This window comes from Onychostoma macrolepis, chromosome 06 (assembly GCF_012432095.1).
Source record: "Onychostoma macrolepis isolate SWU-2019 chromosome 06, ASM1243209v1, whole genome shotgun sequence".
Classification (NCBI taxonomy): domain Eukaryota; kingdom Metazoa; phylum Chordata; class Actinopteri; order Cypriniformes; family Cyprinidae; genus Onychostoma; species Onychostoma macrolepis.
Window position 1 is genome coordinate 20,512,017 of NC_081160.1, and position 17,775 is coordinate 20,529,791.

Consider the following 17,775-nt stretch of genomic DNA (forward strand, 5'->3'; position numbering starts at 1 on the left):
GCCTAATGATTGTCTTTAGGAAGTGTAATGAGCGTAGAGTGCATTAAAATAATCTTGATATTCCCAATGTGTTGTTTATTTTACACCGGTTGTGGTGCCTTTACCAAACCTCTGTGAGTATTTTTCTGTGTGAACAAGAGGAAGCCAGGGCTTTATGAGCAGTGAATGAAAAGCCCTGTGGGCACAGTAGTCTTCAGGGGTAGTGAGGAGAAAGAGGAGATAAGACACTGCGTTTCCCATGAGGCTGTGCTATCTCAAGCAGTCAGCCAGACAGTTAGAATGGGTCATTCTGTTTATTCAGACACATGCTGACAAAGCCAGAAACACACGCTCGCACGCTCACACGAAAACACTGTTCAAACAAACCCACTCTGTCACATACATTTCCCTAGTCACGCACCAACAAGCCTTATGGTGTTGGGTTAAGCTCTGGCCTTAAATAGGACTTTTTTTTCCCTCTGACAGTCTCAGAGCCAATATGGCTTCCACAGACGAGGACTGGGCCTCAATTTGCAGTGCCACAATGGCTGTATGCTGATGAAGAGATATCTCAAATGAGATTCACAGCTGTCTTTTTCCCATTTCTTCAGAGAAGGCCGTACAATAGTGGAATCCAGTGAGAGACATGGCATTCACTCTTATGATTATAGATAGGGTTCAGGCAACAATGAGCTGCAGACACAGTTTTGAGGTGTCAGAGAAGGTGAGAAGGTCTTCATAAATCTTCTTTTATATGCTGAAAATTACTCAAAAGACTGGAGAATGGGAGTGAGAGAAATCAGTCTGTCTGCTATTGATTTGCAGTTGGGTTCCCAGACATTTAGAGATGTATAATTTATGGAGCTGTCTTGGGAATGCTGTGTGATCTAGGATGAAACTTGAAAATGTTTCAATGGGGTTCGGTTTTGGTTAACAATAAGGCCAGTGGAGATGTCTTATTGAATGTGTGTTTGTGTGATGGGGCTTGTCAAGAAAAAAGAAACTCCATGTAGAAAGCATCATTTTATAACAAGAAAATATGATGAAAATGTTACTAAACTAAATAGTTTTGCATATTTTTATCTGTATTTATTTATGAAAAACTCATTGTTCTCTTCATTGTACATCACATGACATTTATAGCATTTGTTTGAATTCTAATTATTGTGTTTTTTGGAGTTAAGTGAATGGACCATCAATTTTACAAAAAAAAAAGTTATATATATATTGTAATTGTTTTAGTTGCCTTTTGTGGTTTTTAGTCTTTTTTTCATATGGTTTATTTAAATGTGGCATTGGTGGTACATTGTTTAATATTTGTGTAAATGTTTTACATTGAAAATAATTACAAATTACAAAAAAAATTTATCATTTATTTAGTCTTATTTTTTATTGTTTTATTTAATTTTTTTTTTTGAAAGAAAGAAATTACTTTTTATTCAAGATGTGTTAAATTGATCAAAAGTGACAATAGACATTTATGGCTCGTTTCCACCGAGCGGTAAGGGTCAGTACGCCGCATGTATGCCGAAAAGTGCATTCAACGATAAAGCGCTCTTTTATGTCAGCTTTAATGAACAATAATAGCCATTATAAAAGTATAAGTACAAAGTATAAGAAAGCAAACAATTCAGTCAAACATATGCTACAAAGTCAGCGCTGTACTACGGTAAAGTTCAAAATAAATATATAAAGTTAAACATAACTTTGTACTCAGCCAAAACGATAGGACCAGGAACAAATAATAGATTCATGAGACCACGAGTGCTTCTTAAATATACCCAAAACGAATTGTATGCTTAATCACTAAAGAGACATCAGAGCCAGCGACAAATATCGGAAGGACTAGCCAAGCTAAGGCCGCTCTAGGCCGTATACGTGAGCACTGGAGCCTGGAGCTCCGAAATCGGCATAGCAAATTTTCCAAATAGGTGCTATCTTTATAAATAAACTGCAGATTTGAGTTTTAAACAACTACATTCTCGCCTGAAAAACTCTTAAAACTACATTTCATGACAGAATAACAGTAATATTTTGAAAATAAATTTTTGGGCAATGATTTCTCAAGTCCACAAGAACAGACAAGAACGCATATTGAGAAACAGCTATTGTCTGTGTGAAAATATAAAATTATAAAACGCATATATATTAATATTTTATATATTTTTGTGTTTGTGCACTCTGATGTAAATAAGCCCAACACTCACGGACAGCTGAGCGGAACGAGTGAAGGAGAAGCTTTATCCCCTTGTTTCACGCAAACCATATAGTCAACCAATCAACGTTCTGCAGTGAGATTAGCTCCACCCTTTTTGGTACCCTTTGCTGTGCTTAGGTACCCCAATGGAAGGGTACCAAAAAAGTGGTACGGTACAGTTCGCTATTTTGGTACCATTCACAGCTTCTGACAATGGAAACGGACATAATTGCGTACCGTACTGTACTGAACCGTGCCGCGTTTTAAATAAACGCTCAATGTCAGCTACAGCATTTTATAATAGATTTATATAGTATTTTTCTAATAACTTTCTATTCACCAAAGGATCCTGAAAAATGTATCACGGTTTTCACACATATATTAATCAGCACGTTTTCAACATTATTGATTAGAAGAATTTTTTCTTGAGCACCAAATGATTCCTGAAGGGTCATGTGACTCTGAAGACTGGAGTAAAGGCTACAGAAAATTCAGCTTTAACATCACAGAAATACATTTTGTTATTTTAAACTATAATATTTCACAATATTAATGTTTTTACTGTATATTTGATCAGTAATAAGCATTAGACTTCTTTTCAAAAACATAAAAAAATTCTACACACCCCAAAGCTTTTAATAGTATTGTGTGTATAGATGATATTGACATCATCTTAGAAATTTCATTTTGTATGAAAATTTGTCATTGTGTTGGGTATTTCAAAGGTTGGAACACTATATTGACCAATCAGCATCCCGGAATATGCCTTTTAGCATTAGTTGATATTTTATTTCTCAGACATCTCTCTGTTGATTTCACTCATAGGTCGACAGACGTGTCCACCAGAGAAGTTTGACTGTGGCGGCTCGACGAGCAAATGCGTGTCATTGTCATGGCGCTGCGATGGTGAGCGGGACTGTGAAAATGGAGCAGATGAGGAGCAGTGTGCTGCAGGTGAGTCCAGGGAGGAAAGAGAAAGAAAGAGGAAATCGCTAAAAATAGGTCCTGTCTGGGTAATGCACAGTCAGGCTTCAGTGAGGTGTGTGTGTGTGAACTTAATGGAGTGGAGTGGAGGTAGTGATGGGTGTGTGTGTGTGATAGAGGTCTTCACAGGGGACCCGTGTCTGTTTAACATTGTGTGCAATACCCGAGTCGATCGGAGAACACCGCTCCTGCCAGTGATCAGCGTCAGTCAGCATGCGTGTGTTTTGTAACTTGCAATTTGTAAAATTAGGATGAGAAAAGTGTGAGCGGGAAATGTGGGAAAAACAGAAAAAAAAACCACGCCTTTCCTCAGCCGCCAGAAGCAGAGCGCGTAGCCTACTGCAAGCGGACCGTGATCATGGATTCCTTCATGAGTGATGTGAAAAACAAAAAAAAAAACTGAAACAAAACTGAAGAAGAGACGCACCTGTTATTGAACACGCACGCAGTAAAGTAGCACGTTTTTTGCTAAAAAAATAATTGCTCCGAGTCTTTATTACAACCAACAAAAAGTATCGTTATTGTAGTTCAAAACGGTAAACGCAGCAGTCGAAGTTGACTCGAGATAAAAAAAAATAGGCCTAAATAAAAAAAAACTGCGAAGTTGCATTAGTCATCCGTCTCCAACCGTGACAGCAAGTAGACTTTTGAAGCTGGATTAAGGCTCTTTCAGTCGGCAAGAGAGAGGAACAGCCTAACATGAATGGAAATTTTTTGGCTAGGAGGATTGTATGTATCGCAGTCAGGAAGAAGGCTAATAACAGTAGTTAAGGCAAAAAGTTTTTTTTTTTTTTTTCACAACTTTATTTATTGATTAAAAAACTTTGCAATATGTGCCGATCGGGATGGGTGCAGTCGGGTCTGTGTCTTCCCAGCCGGGTTCGGGTCCAACTTTCGAATAATGGTCAGGTCTGCGTAGTACATTTAAAGGCATTTCTCTGGTCTACACGGATACGGGTCCCACTTTCAAATATTTACGGGTCTCTTCGGGTTCGGGTACGAATGTTTGGACCCTTGAAGACCTCTAGTGTGTGAAGCACATGAAACACACCAATGTTTGATGTTACCGTAGCTGATGGTCCTTTCATCATGTCCCCCCGATGCGTAGGGTAGATATTACAGAAATCTCTGGATCTTAAAAACGTGGGCCGGTTTTTGTATTCAGACCCCCAACAGTTAGTTCTTGCATTGATGGATTGTCACAGTGGGTGAGAATGAGAATGTGTGTTATGACTATAAATAAAATAGAAATTCTGCTTACACATGCACTTTCTCGCATTCTTTTCCTCTTGCTCCCACACACATAATAATCCGGCTGCCAAATACAGGTATTTCAATTTACTATTAGATTATAAACCAGTATTGATTTTACTTTGCTCTTTGACATGCAACCTATACAAGCATTGATTCTCCAACTACCTCTTTTATGGAAAGATTATGTATTTGGCCTTTTAAAGCCCTTCAGGATCTTTATCATTATAACAAACTCCTGATGTACTGCTGAAGAGGTTATGGATAAAAGCAAACTCAGCATTTTAAATCCACAGCGGAGCAGCTGAGAATTTGCTGGTTTGTTTAATATGGCTAAATAGTTCTGTATTGCAGACTAAGTCACCTGTTGATTATTATTAATATAACAGTGTCTGTACTGTACATTTTTGCAAATTTTCCATGTGATTCATGTCTCTGTTTAGAATGTATGTGTGTGGCAATCAGAGAGATCTGGTGTGTGTGTGTGTGTGTGTGTGTGTGTGTGTGTGTAATGGATTCAAGTATTACTGTACAATAATAAAATAAATAATATCAACAGTTCCAAAGAATTTCCATACAGTACCTTTCAAAAGTTTGGGATCATGTAAGGTTTTATAAGATTTTATTCAGCAAGGATATATTAAATTGATCACAACTTACAATAAAGACATTTATAATGTTTCAAAAAAGAATAAGTCAAGTAAATGCTGTTCTTTAGACATTTCTATTCATCAAAGATTGTGGTTTCCACAATAAATATCAAGCCGCATGTCTATTTTCAACATTGATAATAAACTTAAATGTTTATTGGGCACCAAATCAGCATATTAGAATGACTTCTGAAAGATCTTCTAAGACTGGAATAACGGCAGCAGAAAATTAAGCTTTGACATTACAGGAGTAAATCGGTTTTTAAAAAATAATAATAATAGTAAATAAATAAATAAATAAATTGAATGTTTCACAATATAACTAAAAAATAATAATTTTTATATTTTATTATTATAACTAAAAGTTTTTGCTTTATTTTTGATCAAATAAATGCATCCTTGGTGAGCATTAGAGACTTTTTTTCAAAAACTGTATCGAACAGTTATATGTACCTCTGAATAATGGTGGTAGTGAGTTTAATATTTAGACACAATCCCATAGTGCATGGATGGGCAACTTCGGTCCTGGAGGGCCAGTGTCCTGCAGAGTTTAGCTCTAACCCTAATCAAACACACCTGCCTGTAACTTTCTAGTGATCTTGAAGACATTGATTAGCTTCTTCAGGTGTGTTTGATTTGGGTTGGAGCTAAACACTGCAGAACCAAAGTTGCCCATCCCTGCCATAGTGGGACTGTTGTTTTTCAGTAAATGATGAAGAAATATTATCTGAGTGAGACTTTTTAATGACCAGTTTATTTATAAATTAATTCCAGGATTTTTAATAAAATGAAGTCATTTGTAATTTTTATATGAAAGAATTTAATTATCATCAAACTCAGAACAAAATGAAGCAGTTTCGATTCGATGCTTTTAGTGTGATACATTTAAAGGTGTTAAACATTTGAAATAATATCAGTTTTTATAAATGCAATTAAATCAATCAATTAATTGAATAGTTTCAATTCTCTTCATGAAATTCATCAGAAGCTGTCTATAGAATGGTGTTGCATTGCATTGTCAATTTAAATGTAAAAATTGTATGTGTGTCTCTTTACATTTCAAAACCTAAATATGAGATCACGCCCTAAAGGATGTAAAGAGATTATTGTGTTTCTGTGTTGACCATTATCTACAAAATACATATTTCACAATTGAATTGCCCTGTTGTGTTCATAATATGTAATTATCCTGCCTATTATCCAGCCTTGACACGTTTGCTTTTCATATCTCCAAACACAGCCGAGTGAAATCTCTTGTCCTTGTGTCACTACGGGCTTACGCGTTCTCTTATGCTTAATCATGTAATAATGAAATACAGGACACGTCTTTCAACTCTAGCTCGATCCTTTATGGTTTTCCATTTTCTGACTATTAGCACTATGATTAGCACCGTGACAGCGTTTGTTTATCTCTGTGGATTCATAGCTGTGATTTGCGTGTCGCACGGTCCTGCGCTGAACTGGAAAAAAAGAGCATTAACATCACTGTAATATTTCACCGTGCTGCTGATTATAATTGATTTCCTGCTTGATGTCTGGTCCTGAGACTTCTATTTTTTTTATTCTAGAATAACCTGCAGGACTGCTCCTTTTGATTTATAATTGAAGATGTTAAGGCACGGTCTATGAATACATATTACTCTTAATGCTGTACAGCCCATAACTTTTGAAGAATCATGTTTCACAAAAAATTACATTTCAAATCCTTTTCAAATCAGTCACCTCTACATGAACCAGAAGCTCTTCAGTCAGGTGTGACACAGAGAATAGAACAGCAAAGATTATAGTACTTTTTGGATTTTGCTCATTTATTCTGAAAAATGTTTAGCCAAAACCTTGGCAGTTTTGCATCTTTAAAATTATGTATTTGATTTATTGTAAATGCATATATTACTATTTCTTTACCTCTAACATTTTTATCACTACATTTTAAAACATTAATATTTTTGTGGAAACATGATACTTTTTTTTTTCAGGATTCTTTGAAAATAAAAGTAAGAACAACAGCCTTTATTTATTTATTTATTTATCTTTTGTAAATTTTATAAATGTTTTTACTGTCACTCTTAATTAATTGAATGCATCTTTGCTAAATGAAAAATATTAATTCTTGTATTTTAAAAACACTTCTTTTTGTAAATAAATGTATAAATTGAATTGTAGATGTTATTAGTAAAATGATGGTTCTAAAACCTAAAATGACATGGTTTTTAATTAATAATTATCCTCAGTATAACAATGTGTAATGGTGACTATCAACAAACATTATTATGTAATAAGATGTGTTTAAGATCACTGCACAACAACAACAGAACAGCAGTCAGCAAGCAGCAAAACATTAACAGCATAATTTATTCATGATGTTTCATTGTTCTTCACAAATCTTAGTACCTTGTAGGCTGGATAAAAGCTAATAGTCTTTTTACAGAGCATTATACATAATGCTAAAAACATAATACTGTTTTAGTGCTTTCATTTGCTGAATGGGGCTGCAGTGCATTTTAGTGGGTTTACTAGACTCCACACATACATCTAAAACCTGCTGCACACACGAAGCCCTTTACAGTGTACTAAAGGTTGAAAGATTTACATAAAACATATCTTGGGGAGTCACAGACATGAATAATATACCTCCTAACATCACATTCCCATTTTTGTAGAAGAAAGGCACTATTTGCCCTCAAACTCAGCTGTCCTTTTGCTCTACTCTCTCTCTCTCTCTTTCCCCTCTATTACCTTAATCTCCAGATACACTGCGAAGGAAGCTTTTAAGTATAAATTATTATCGGTAGCCTGCATTAAAAATGCACAATCAAAGTGCCCTTTGCTCTTGTGGAAGCCCTATGAAGAAAGTTTAAAAGGTTTTAATTTCTGAAACTGCGTTTCTGCAGAGAGCGGAACCCCTGCTGAGGCAGAGCTGTGGCGTTTAGCTCATTATGAGGGAGGAGTTTCATGACGCGAGGGGAAAAAAGCATTGAAGCCTCAAACGTGTGAAGTTAAATTGCTGGTTGCATATATTCTTAATAATTAATGCGCATGTTTGTGTTTATAAGGTGCAGTGCCGTGTAAACACAAACATACTTTTTTGACTTTCGGTAACACTTTAGAATAGGGAACACTTATTAACTATTAACTACGACTTTTCCCTCAATAAACTCCTAATTTTCTGCTTATTAATAGTTAGTGCGGTAGTTGTTAAGTTTAGGTATTGGGTAGGATTAGGGATGTAGAATAAGATAATGTAGAATAAGGCATTAATATGTGCTTAATTACTACTAATAAATGGCTAATATTCTATTAATATGCATGCTAATTAGCAACTAGTAAAGAGACCCTAAAATAAAGTGTTACCAAAAATTCTTCATATTATTCATAGTTGTTGAATTTCAAAACAAAGATATTCTGAAGCTTGGAAGAGCCAGGACATTTTTTTTTAAATATAACTCCAATTGTATGCATCTGTAAGAGGAAAGTCATATACACCTAGGATAGCTTCAGGGTGAGTAAATCATGGGGGAATTTTCATTTTCGGGTGAACTGTGCCTTTAATGCTCTTGCTGAGCCGTAATGTTTTAGGTCACCTCTAGAGCACAGGACTGGTGGGAAAAATCTGGTGTCAAAATATGCATCAATTAATTCAAGTCATGTCCCTCAGTTGATTTGCTAGCACTGCACCTGGGCAAGAAAAGCAGATATCTCACAAGCCGTCAGTTTCCAAAAGTGCCATTAAATGTTCATTTTGGTTATTATACTGCACCGAGTAGTAATTCTTGTGGACAGAACAATATTAAGTTTTCAAACAGAAGAGTGACAACCATATTTATCTGCAGTGTGTACATGGCAATTAAAAATTGATGACTTCCAGTCACTTTGTCACTGCAAATGTGTAAACATGTCTTTAAGCGATATCTATGTTTTTTTGTAAGAACAAAGATCATTTTTATTGGTGCCTCTCAGCTCCTTTAATGCGTATTAAATTCTGGAGTGTTTATGTTTTATGCTGTAATATAATTGGATTTTAATTATCACAGTTAGATTTGTGTCACGCTGTGGGTGATATTACCCTTGAGATCTCTGGCTCTCTCTCTTTATCTCATTCTATGTCCCCCACTTTTGCCTCTCATTGTACATCCATAGAGATTAATGTACCGCACAGACACCCACTTGATTCCAGCAGACACTAATTAGGAGAAATACTAAAACATGCTAAAGCAATAAAAAATAGATTACAATATGAAACTCTAGAGTATATAGACTTCTGTATTGGAATTTTAACCATTATGAGAATTTTACATATTTCTCCAAACTAATCAATGGTCTCCAAACAGACTCTTAATTTAGCTAAACATTTCTAATTTTACTTCATAATTAAATTCTGCATTCTCTTCACGTAACGTATTAAAAGACCATAGTGAAAGCTTAACTATTGAACTAAAGATCTCATAATTTCTGTAAATATGCACCTCGTATTTCCATCCAGAGAATTTCTTTCACATATTATATTTTCTGAAGCTTTGAACGATGTGAAATGCTAATGCTAAATTTACACCTGGAATGCGCTTGACTCAATATCTCTGCAGGCCCTTTTATTGCTTGGAGAAGAGTTGCTTTGTCAAAGCTTGCGGTCGAACACTTCCCATCTCAAGGAAGAGATGAACTCCAGAACTGGATGCAGAAATAGATTCCTATTCCCTCTCCTCTTCCTCTATCCGATCCACACACCTCTTCTTTGTCTTCTTCTGCTTCTTACTCTTTTCACAAGGGTCCTCATTATTTGTTTGCTCTAAAGATATTCACATATGACTTTTATGCATTGCGAAGTCATGATAGTTGTGTGGGAAATTTAGTAAATTGAATCTCCTGTGCTGTGCATCACTGTCACTTTGGGATTTGGTGATATGTTTTGAGAGCTTTATGATCTTAAAAGCAACAACTTAGAAAAGTTGTTTTAAATTGTAATATTTCACAATATTACACTTTTTACTGTGTCCTAACTTTTGAACAGCACTGGAAATTTGACCTACATTCAATATTTATAACCAAATTGCTCATGAAAATCAAACCTAGATGTGAAGTTGCATTTGCAGCTCACGCAGGGTCAGAGGAAGGTCACAGTTGCAGTGTGCATAACTGCTAGCACTGAAACGTGAGCGTGTTGACTATGACAGGTACTCGACTGTGAGCTCATTCTCATGTAGCTAGTTTGGCCACACACCAGAGCCTTTTCAATCAATTAATATCGAATGGAAGTTGCAGTCAAGCACTGAGGCGTGTAATGTCGATCATTGCCTTGAGATGACTGAGATCAGATAAGTGAAGCGAGGGAAGCTGGTGACACCTAGTAGATTCTAATGTGGGAGGATTTGAAGTGCACAGATACAGATAAAAATATTGAAATGGAAGGATGAAATACCAGAAAAAACAGAAAAGCGAAACACTTGAACCAGTCTGTTAGTTAGTGGTAAAAGAGGTTATGTATGTGTGGGAGTATGTACAATATGCACGGTTGTTTGAGTTTATGCGAGTGCGTTATTTTTGCTGTTCTTGGTAAGACTACAAGCAAACAGTCTTCTCTGTGTCCCATTTCATATATAAAACATTCGGTAACACTTTACTAATTTAGCAGCAAATTTGGAGTTATCTATCTATCTATCTGTCTGTCTGTCGGGTAGTCATTTAATTAAATGGCTCACTGTTCAGTACAATTTCAGGGCTCGCAAAATTCCTGGTAGCCCTTCGGGCAGGTACTCTTCAGATTTTGGTAGCCCGAAAATTTATTTAACTAGCCCAAATTAAAAAAACAAAAATATTTTCAATACACAAATATAAACAAATATGAAGGAAGGAATCTTATTTCACTATTTACAGGGTCTGCGCAGAATTTTTAAAAATAAATTTAAGGCAATTCATGACCCATTTTAAGAGCTGCACAAGTAAAATGAACACAGAATGAGCAGGGTTGAACAATGTCTATGGTAACATACAGTATTGAGCCATAAAATTACATGATTTACAGTTCAGATACAGGTTTTCATGTTAATTTAAGGTATTATGGTCAGGTATTATGTTAATTTAATGTCTTAATTGTTTAAATTTTTAGAAGGCACATTAACTTCTTTCTCATTTACAACTCTGTGTTTGCTGCGTAAAAAGTTGATATTTGCATTGATCTGACCATAAACAGCAATAAAGGCTTATTGGAAATGCAAATTCATTCTCTGCCACGAGGTGGCGCTTTAGGAGCACTGATATATTGCGGTTTCCCAGGAAACGCTGTACACTACGCAGCTCTTCGCTCATAAACGCTGCTTTATCAGGAATTATAAGTAAAATGAAATTAAATTGCCAACGACACGTTTCTGAGGACAGTCGGTTCCCTTCAGAAACATTCACATAAATACATCCACGCCACGTTTTGACTTGAAACGTGCAGCGCTCATATTTATTCAATGGCATCATTGCCTTTTGAAGTTTAATCCAGCCTTATCGCGACTCTTGTCTTTCCGTCCCCAACTGTAAGACCTCTAGAAATTTTAATTAAGACATTTCTTACACCATTTAACGTATTTAAAACGTTAAGTGTGATACAACTCACTTTAAGAGTTTTTAAGGACCCGCGGGAGATCTGTATTTAAGGAGCCCGTCGGGCAGGCGGTGATACATTTTGGTAGCCCGACTGGAAAACACAATATCCCAGGGACGTCGGGCTAGCGATTTTGCGAGCCCTGTTTCTATAATGATTTTATAAAGTCATTTATTCCTGTAATGGCAAAGCTAAATTTTCAAAAGGATTTTTTTCAAGATTCTTTGTTGAATAGGAAATTCAAAAGAACAACATTTATTCAAATTAGCAACTTTTTGTTACAATGAAAATATGCCAGATAAAGGTCATGGGACCAGAACATTGTGAATACATTTTGTGTGTAAAGTGACGTAAATATTAGATTAAATAATTTATTTCACATAATAATAAATATATTTTTTATTTATTTATATATCATAGTAAGATATCATTTTTATTATTTAATGTATTTTTTAAAATATCTTTTGAATATATAATTTTATATATTTATAAATACATTTGGCATCTTGGATGATTTATCTCAGAAGCTTGTTGCAGTGAATTTTGAGCATGCCTTGTCTATTAAGAATGTCTTTTTAGGCAGCTCACTAGGATTTGGGAGCTTCTGTCTTTCTCGCTTCTTTGCTTTTCTTTCCATTTCCATTCCCAGGCTTTAGCACTTCTCTGGGTGCTGTTAAAATTCTCATCACTGAAAAACACAACCTCTCACCACCTACAACACTCATCCTCTGCTGTACCACAGAGGAGGGACGTAATAATGAAGTATTACAATGTCTGCTGAAGCATTTCCTCAAGGGAGATTGAGAGGGGTTAGATGCTACCCAAGAATATCTATTAATCTGATTATATCAGTATCCGCAGGATTATTACTGACAGCTAATGTGATTACGGCAAATATTAAATCTGTTTTCATGCATCCATGTAAAATTATAATTACAGCACTGGCAGAAAGTGTAAGCCGTGCTGTGTTTTAGATATTTATTCGTGTGATGTTGTTCTTGGTGTTCATTTATTTCCTGGGTGACATTGAAGCTAATGAATTCTGAGATGTACTGTCTGATATGTGCTAGTCCCCTGATAGAAGCAAACAGGAACTGAACATGATTCCCAGTGAAATTAATGAATCATTTGCTTTTTGATAATGCCAGAATGAATGTTTGGTTCATTTAATTTCAACAAATCTGATGCCTTTTATTCTGTTCTGGAATATTTTGTGTACACAGGCTATGCCGTCTATACAGGGAAGCTTTTGCCCTTTTGTGCTTTATGTGGGTGGAAATATTGGCTGTACTCAGCACACAGTTGCATAGGCTGAGGTGTTTGCACCCGTGTAATGCCAAGCGTTATGCTCAACCTCTTCTATCCCCTGACAATAGCCTGATATTTCTCTTTCATCTGCACTGCCATTTGCTGATCCACCCAGAGGTAATGCCCCTCTACCCCTGGTCAATATATAGCCGCACTTCAGCAGGTGTGAAAATGTCTATCCTTTCACCGTAAACAGCTGAAGGCTTGGTGCAGAGAGGTTTGTCCAGAGCGCTCTGCTCTAAATGAATTTGTTGCACAGAGGGGTCAAACATTTTCCAAACTGAATAATAGAGATTGAGACCATTTCAACTGCTTTCTCAGTAATTTCTGCACTGTAAAAAGGAACTTGCACTTGTTAACTTGTGGAGCGCTTTATGATTTTCTTGAGCTAGGTTGGGTTATCTGACCAATAAAATGAACTTTATTGGTATTAACCCATTTATATAGGTTGATTCAATCATATTAACTTCTTTGAGTTGGGGAAAACTAGTACATTAAGCACATTTTAGGTTAAATTAAAGTCCTATGAAATCAAAACAGTAGTTGTTTGGCTTTTAGTTGATTTATATGCCCCTATATACCCCTAAATTTACTTTAAAAAGGTTGTGTGCTTTTTAAATTTGGCAGATGCTAAATTTATGTTAAGCAAATAAGGATAAAGATGCGGTTTACACAATTGTAGGCCTGTTACCGTAAATACATGTTAAACACTTTACTCCCACTATTAAATACCCATAAGGCACTTTATTTCTGCTTTTTGAACTTATACATTCTTCTATTAAAACCAAAATGCTTGGTTTTAATAGCAGAGTTAGTGTAAAGAGCCTATTTTTCTTGGAAAATGGAGCGCAAATTTTGATGACTCATCTTGCACTGTACAGGTTTTTGTCTAATCAGATGCTCTCTAGAATGAGAATGTCCCTCCCACTTCTGCAAACTAGTGTGGTTGACGGCTGTGGCGTAACTAATGCTTATTTTCTATTTAAAAAAGAAACCGCTCCTTCAATGTATCTAGTCGAAATTTTCTGCTTCAATTGGAAATGCATCAAATCCTTTATTTACAGTGTGATTTCGCAGAGTTTTAATGAAACAGTAGCTCACTGCCAGAGTTCTATTACTGGTTTATTTTCCTCACACAAGAACAGTCATATACCAGAGTTGCCAAACAAAATGTCTTATTCCTTCTAAACTTGTAACTGACTAATGAAACCGCACTGAGGGCTTACAGAATTACCGGCCTGAACTAATTCCCTGGCCTCTTCAATTTCTCTTTCTTGCTAGTATATCCTCTTTTCCTTAGGCTGTGCCTGCAGGCGCTATTGTCAGCACTGGGAAAAGCTTCATGAGGGGGATCTCATCCAAAGCACCGCAGTCTTTAGCTGCCTCAGTATGTTTGTGGCACCTCGTCCTCTCTGCTCAGTGCATCATGGTTACAGTCTTTCTCCCCGGAGGAGGCTAGTCTTTTTCTGTGATACGGGATACTATAATATTATGGGCTGATGGAGGACAGTGGTGAATGCACCATTAACTCTGTGCTGACTTAGTGCCTCGGGCCATTTGCTGAGCGTAGCATGAGCCTCAGCGCTAAAGTTGCCCCCGGTGGCTTGTTCTCACAGATACGGGGTGGTAATTTAAATTGAAATATCTTTGGTTGAAGTATTGTTAAAAGTGTTCTAGTCTTCTTATACATTTGCTTTTAAAGGTGAAGTCTGTATTTGTATACATATGAAAATGATTTCTTCTTTTTAATTTTAATGTTTCATTTAATTTGGAGAGTTTGCACAAATGCAAGTATGATATTGCTTTTATATAACAGTTCAATAAGTAAGTTAATATTGCGTTACCTACATTTATTGGCAGTTGTCTATTTTTATTCTGTTAATGAAAAGAATTCCAGACAAAACTAGAATCAACTTTGTGCATCGATGAGTAAACCCACCATAGTGGATCAGAATAAATCAAGTGTATTTGAGCAAATTGACTGAATGAATGATTCACTGACTCAGTCAAGACAGTTACTTGTTTGTTACTGAATGAGTCAGTGTTTTTTTTTTGTTGTTTTTTTTTTAAATAATTGGTTGTATTGAATGATTCAATGACCCACTCATAAAGACATCCACTTGTCACCACCTACTGGTGCATTTATGTAATTTATAGAAAAAGGTACTTAAAAATCATGAAATGTTTTTGGAAAGTTGAAATACTGCAATATTTTATAATTGCTATGAATGCAGCTTTTCTGACCTTGTGTTTACTAGAGAGAATACATGGAATATTTGAGAACTAACTCTTGTATAATACATGACATAAATACATATTGCATATATGTTATATCATGCATTATACAACAGTTAGTTCCTGTCAAAAATTCAGTGTAGTCTTTCAATTAACACAAGGACAGAAAATCTGCATGTTTTTCTTTCACATTCAGTTCTGCTATATATTTTTCAGCTCTCTGTTGTTTACTTCAAGGTCACAGAGATCTTGTTAATGTAAAGCCCTATCTACTACCTGTCTGTTGTTGGTCCGGGGAATGAGTATTTGACATTGGTCAGTGGAATTCAATTGACCTGCTTTGAGCTTTTCCTTTCCGCTCTTTTAAAATCCATTCACTGTTGTGCCTGACCTCTAAACTAGATAGCATCAAAATCCACACAGCAGAGATATATCAGCAGCCTTTGAATGACGAAGTCAATCTGGCTCAGAGCAGCATGTGTTTGCTACTCTTTTATGCTTCTGTAACATTGGAAAAGGTGGAAATCCATCTAATCTAAAATGTTTGTCTAAACCAGATCGATTTGTTTGTCTATTTATTTCATTACTGACATTTCAGGCATTTGTTTGGTCCAAAGACAATAGTTAGTAAACGATATTACTATTACTAATATCAGAAATTAAATTTTTACATTTTCTGAAGAACATTTTAGTCCTTGCTAATGAAAGAGATAAAGATGCTAACATGCTAAATGTTAAATAGCATATGGGTGCAATTTTTCCTTTTTGGCAGATTGATTAAAATTTGTATAACCACAGTTTTCCTACAAATGCCATGGTAAACTATGGTTAATATAGCCAAACCATGGTTATTTTGTTCTTACCTTGATTTAACTACAATAACCTTGTTTTTTTGGCTTTGTTTGTAGTAAAACGGTTAATTAGGTAGGGTGTTTTAACACATGAGTTGCAGTTTCTAGGATGTTCTTGTTGGTTGTTAGGGCATTTCAAGATGGTTGTTGGGATATTTTGAGTGGTGGTATAATTGCCCAAGTAAACAACCCTATTCTTGTCCCTAGAAATGGTTTGGGTCCTTTCTTCAATGTAACACTTAGCAAGCACTGCTAATCAATGTTAAGTGTAGACACCTTCTGCAAGTGTATGGAGCTGGATTGTTTGATCTTCATTCCAGCTGGAATGTGACAGTCAGTCTGAGTTCACTGGTGGTCCATGTTTGTTCTATTCTTCTCTGAGAGGATATTGTTTTAAGCTGCTGCCTACATCACAGGCCGAGCGCCTTTTCATTTTCACTTCTGCCCTTCTTGTCCCACAAGAGAAGAGAAGGGTCAGCCAATCCAATCTCCCCCTGCTAAGAGCAAACACAACCTTCCTTCACATATGCTGTACACACAAAAAAGATCCAATCATGTTACTTTCTTTTATCAACATGCTGCGTTTGTTGGCTGCCTTGACCTTGAGGGTGGAGAAATGTAGTAGCTAGATAATATCTACATATTTCAGCCCAATGTCAAATTTGTCAGAAGATCATTCCAGAAGATGTTGTTCCACCCTTTCCACTCAGCTATTTGATAGTCATTGAAGAGACCTTTGAGTAGCCGACAGCGGTTGCAGAGGTTGCTTTCCTAATGGACCTTGTTGATTAGTTGTTTTTTTTGTTTTGGTTTTTTTAGATCGTTGTTGGCTAATCAGCTTTGCAAAAACACAATTAGCATCATATCTCATTGAGTGTTATTGTAATTGGCTTCAAAAGCAACCAGCGTAGGTGGCAGAAATATGAAATACAAATCAGCTAAAGTGCAATGAACAACAAGAATGACCTTTCTGTGAGCAGCACAAATAACATTGATTTCGAGTCTGGCAATACAATTTTGATAATGTCACCGTTTTGACGGTAAAAGTGTTTTATGAGCCCCAACTGCTCTTTGCAAATAGTTTGCATATTTACAGGTTTATCGACGCAGAGTCACAAAAAGTCAGGATCGATTTCTTTCATATCCCATCCGCTCAAACGCGTTCATACCAGATCACATGCTCGTAATCCATTTCAAATCCTTTTACAAAACTAGCCTCCGTGAATGTAATACCCAGTCGCCTTGCAGCTCTTCGGGACGGTTATTCCGGTGGGGTGGGTGACCCCATTAAAGAATGGACAGGCGTTTACTACAGCACAGTTAAGCCCATTTAGTGTCTGCTGCCGGTGTGGGGCTGAAGTGTGAACCTCAGGTCATCCGCGGCACAGTTGAATCAGTGAGGTCACAAAGCTCACATCAGCACAGAATAGCTCGGAGCTCATGCTACATTTGCCATAAATTTCCAGTGAGAAGTGTGATTCAGTCATTTTACTGTAATGGTATCTAATAGGTTTGGTGATGTGAAATTGTTAAAAAGAAACCCATAGTTTTTTGTTTTTGTTTTTTTTCACTCACTGATTTAATACATTTACATTTATTCATTTGGCAGATGCTTTTATCCAAAGCGTCTTACAGTTGTGGAATACAACAAGGGATTTATCATAAGATGGCAGTAAATACGAGAAGTGCCCGTTATATAAGGTTTCAGTCATCATTCAAAATAGTAAAAAGCCAGGA

The 17,775-nt window shown here is 36.1% G+C and overlaps 1 protein-coding gene across 5 annotated transcripts in view; it reads left to right on the forward strand.

Annotated features, from left to right (window-relative positions):
- Positions 1-17,775, forward strand: part of lrp8 (low density lipoprotein receptor-related protein 8, apolipoprotein e receptor) — a 170,789-nt gene that overhangs the window by 102,509 nt on the left and 50,505 nt on the right. For all 5 annotated transcript variants that reach the window (XR_009271678.1, XM_058778596.1, XM_058778598.1 and 2 more), the window contains exon 4: positions 3,002-3,130. Coding sequence is in view for 4 of the 5 variants with exons in the window: in XM_058778596.1 (XP_058634579.1) it covers positions 3,002-3,130 (129 nt within the window). In the remaining variant the exon portion in view is untranslated. The remainder of the gene's footprint in view (positions 1-3,001; positions 3,131-17,775) is intronic.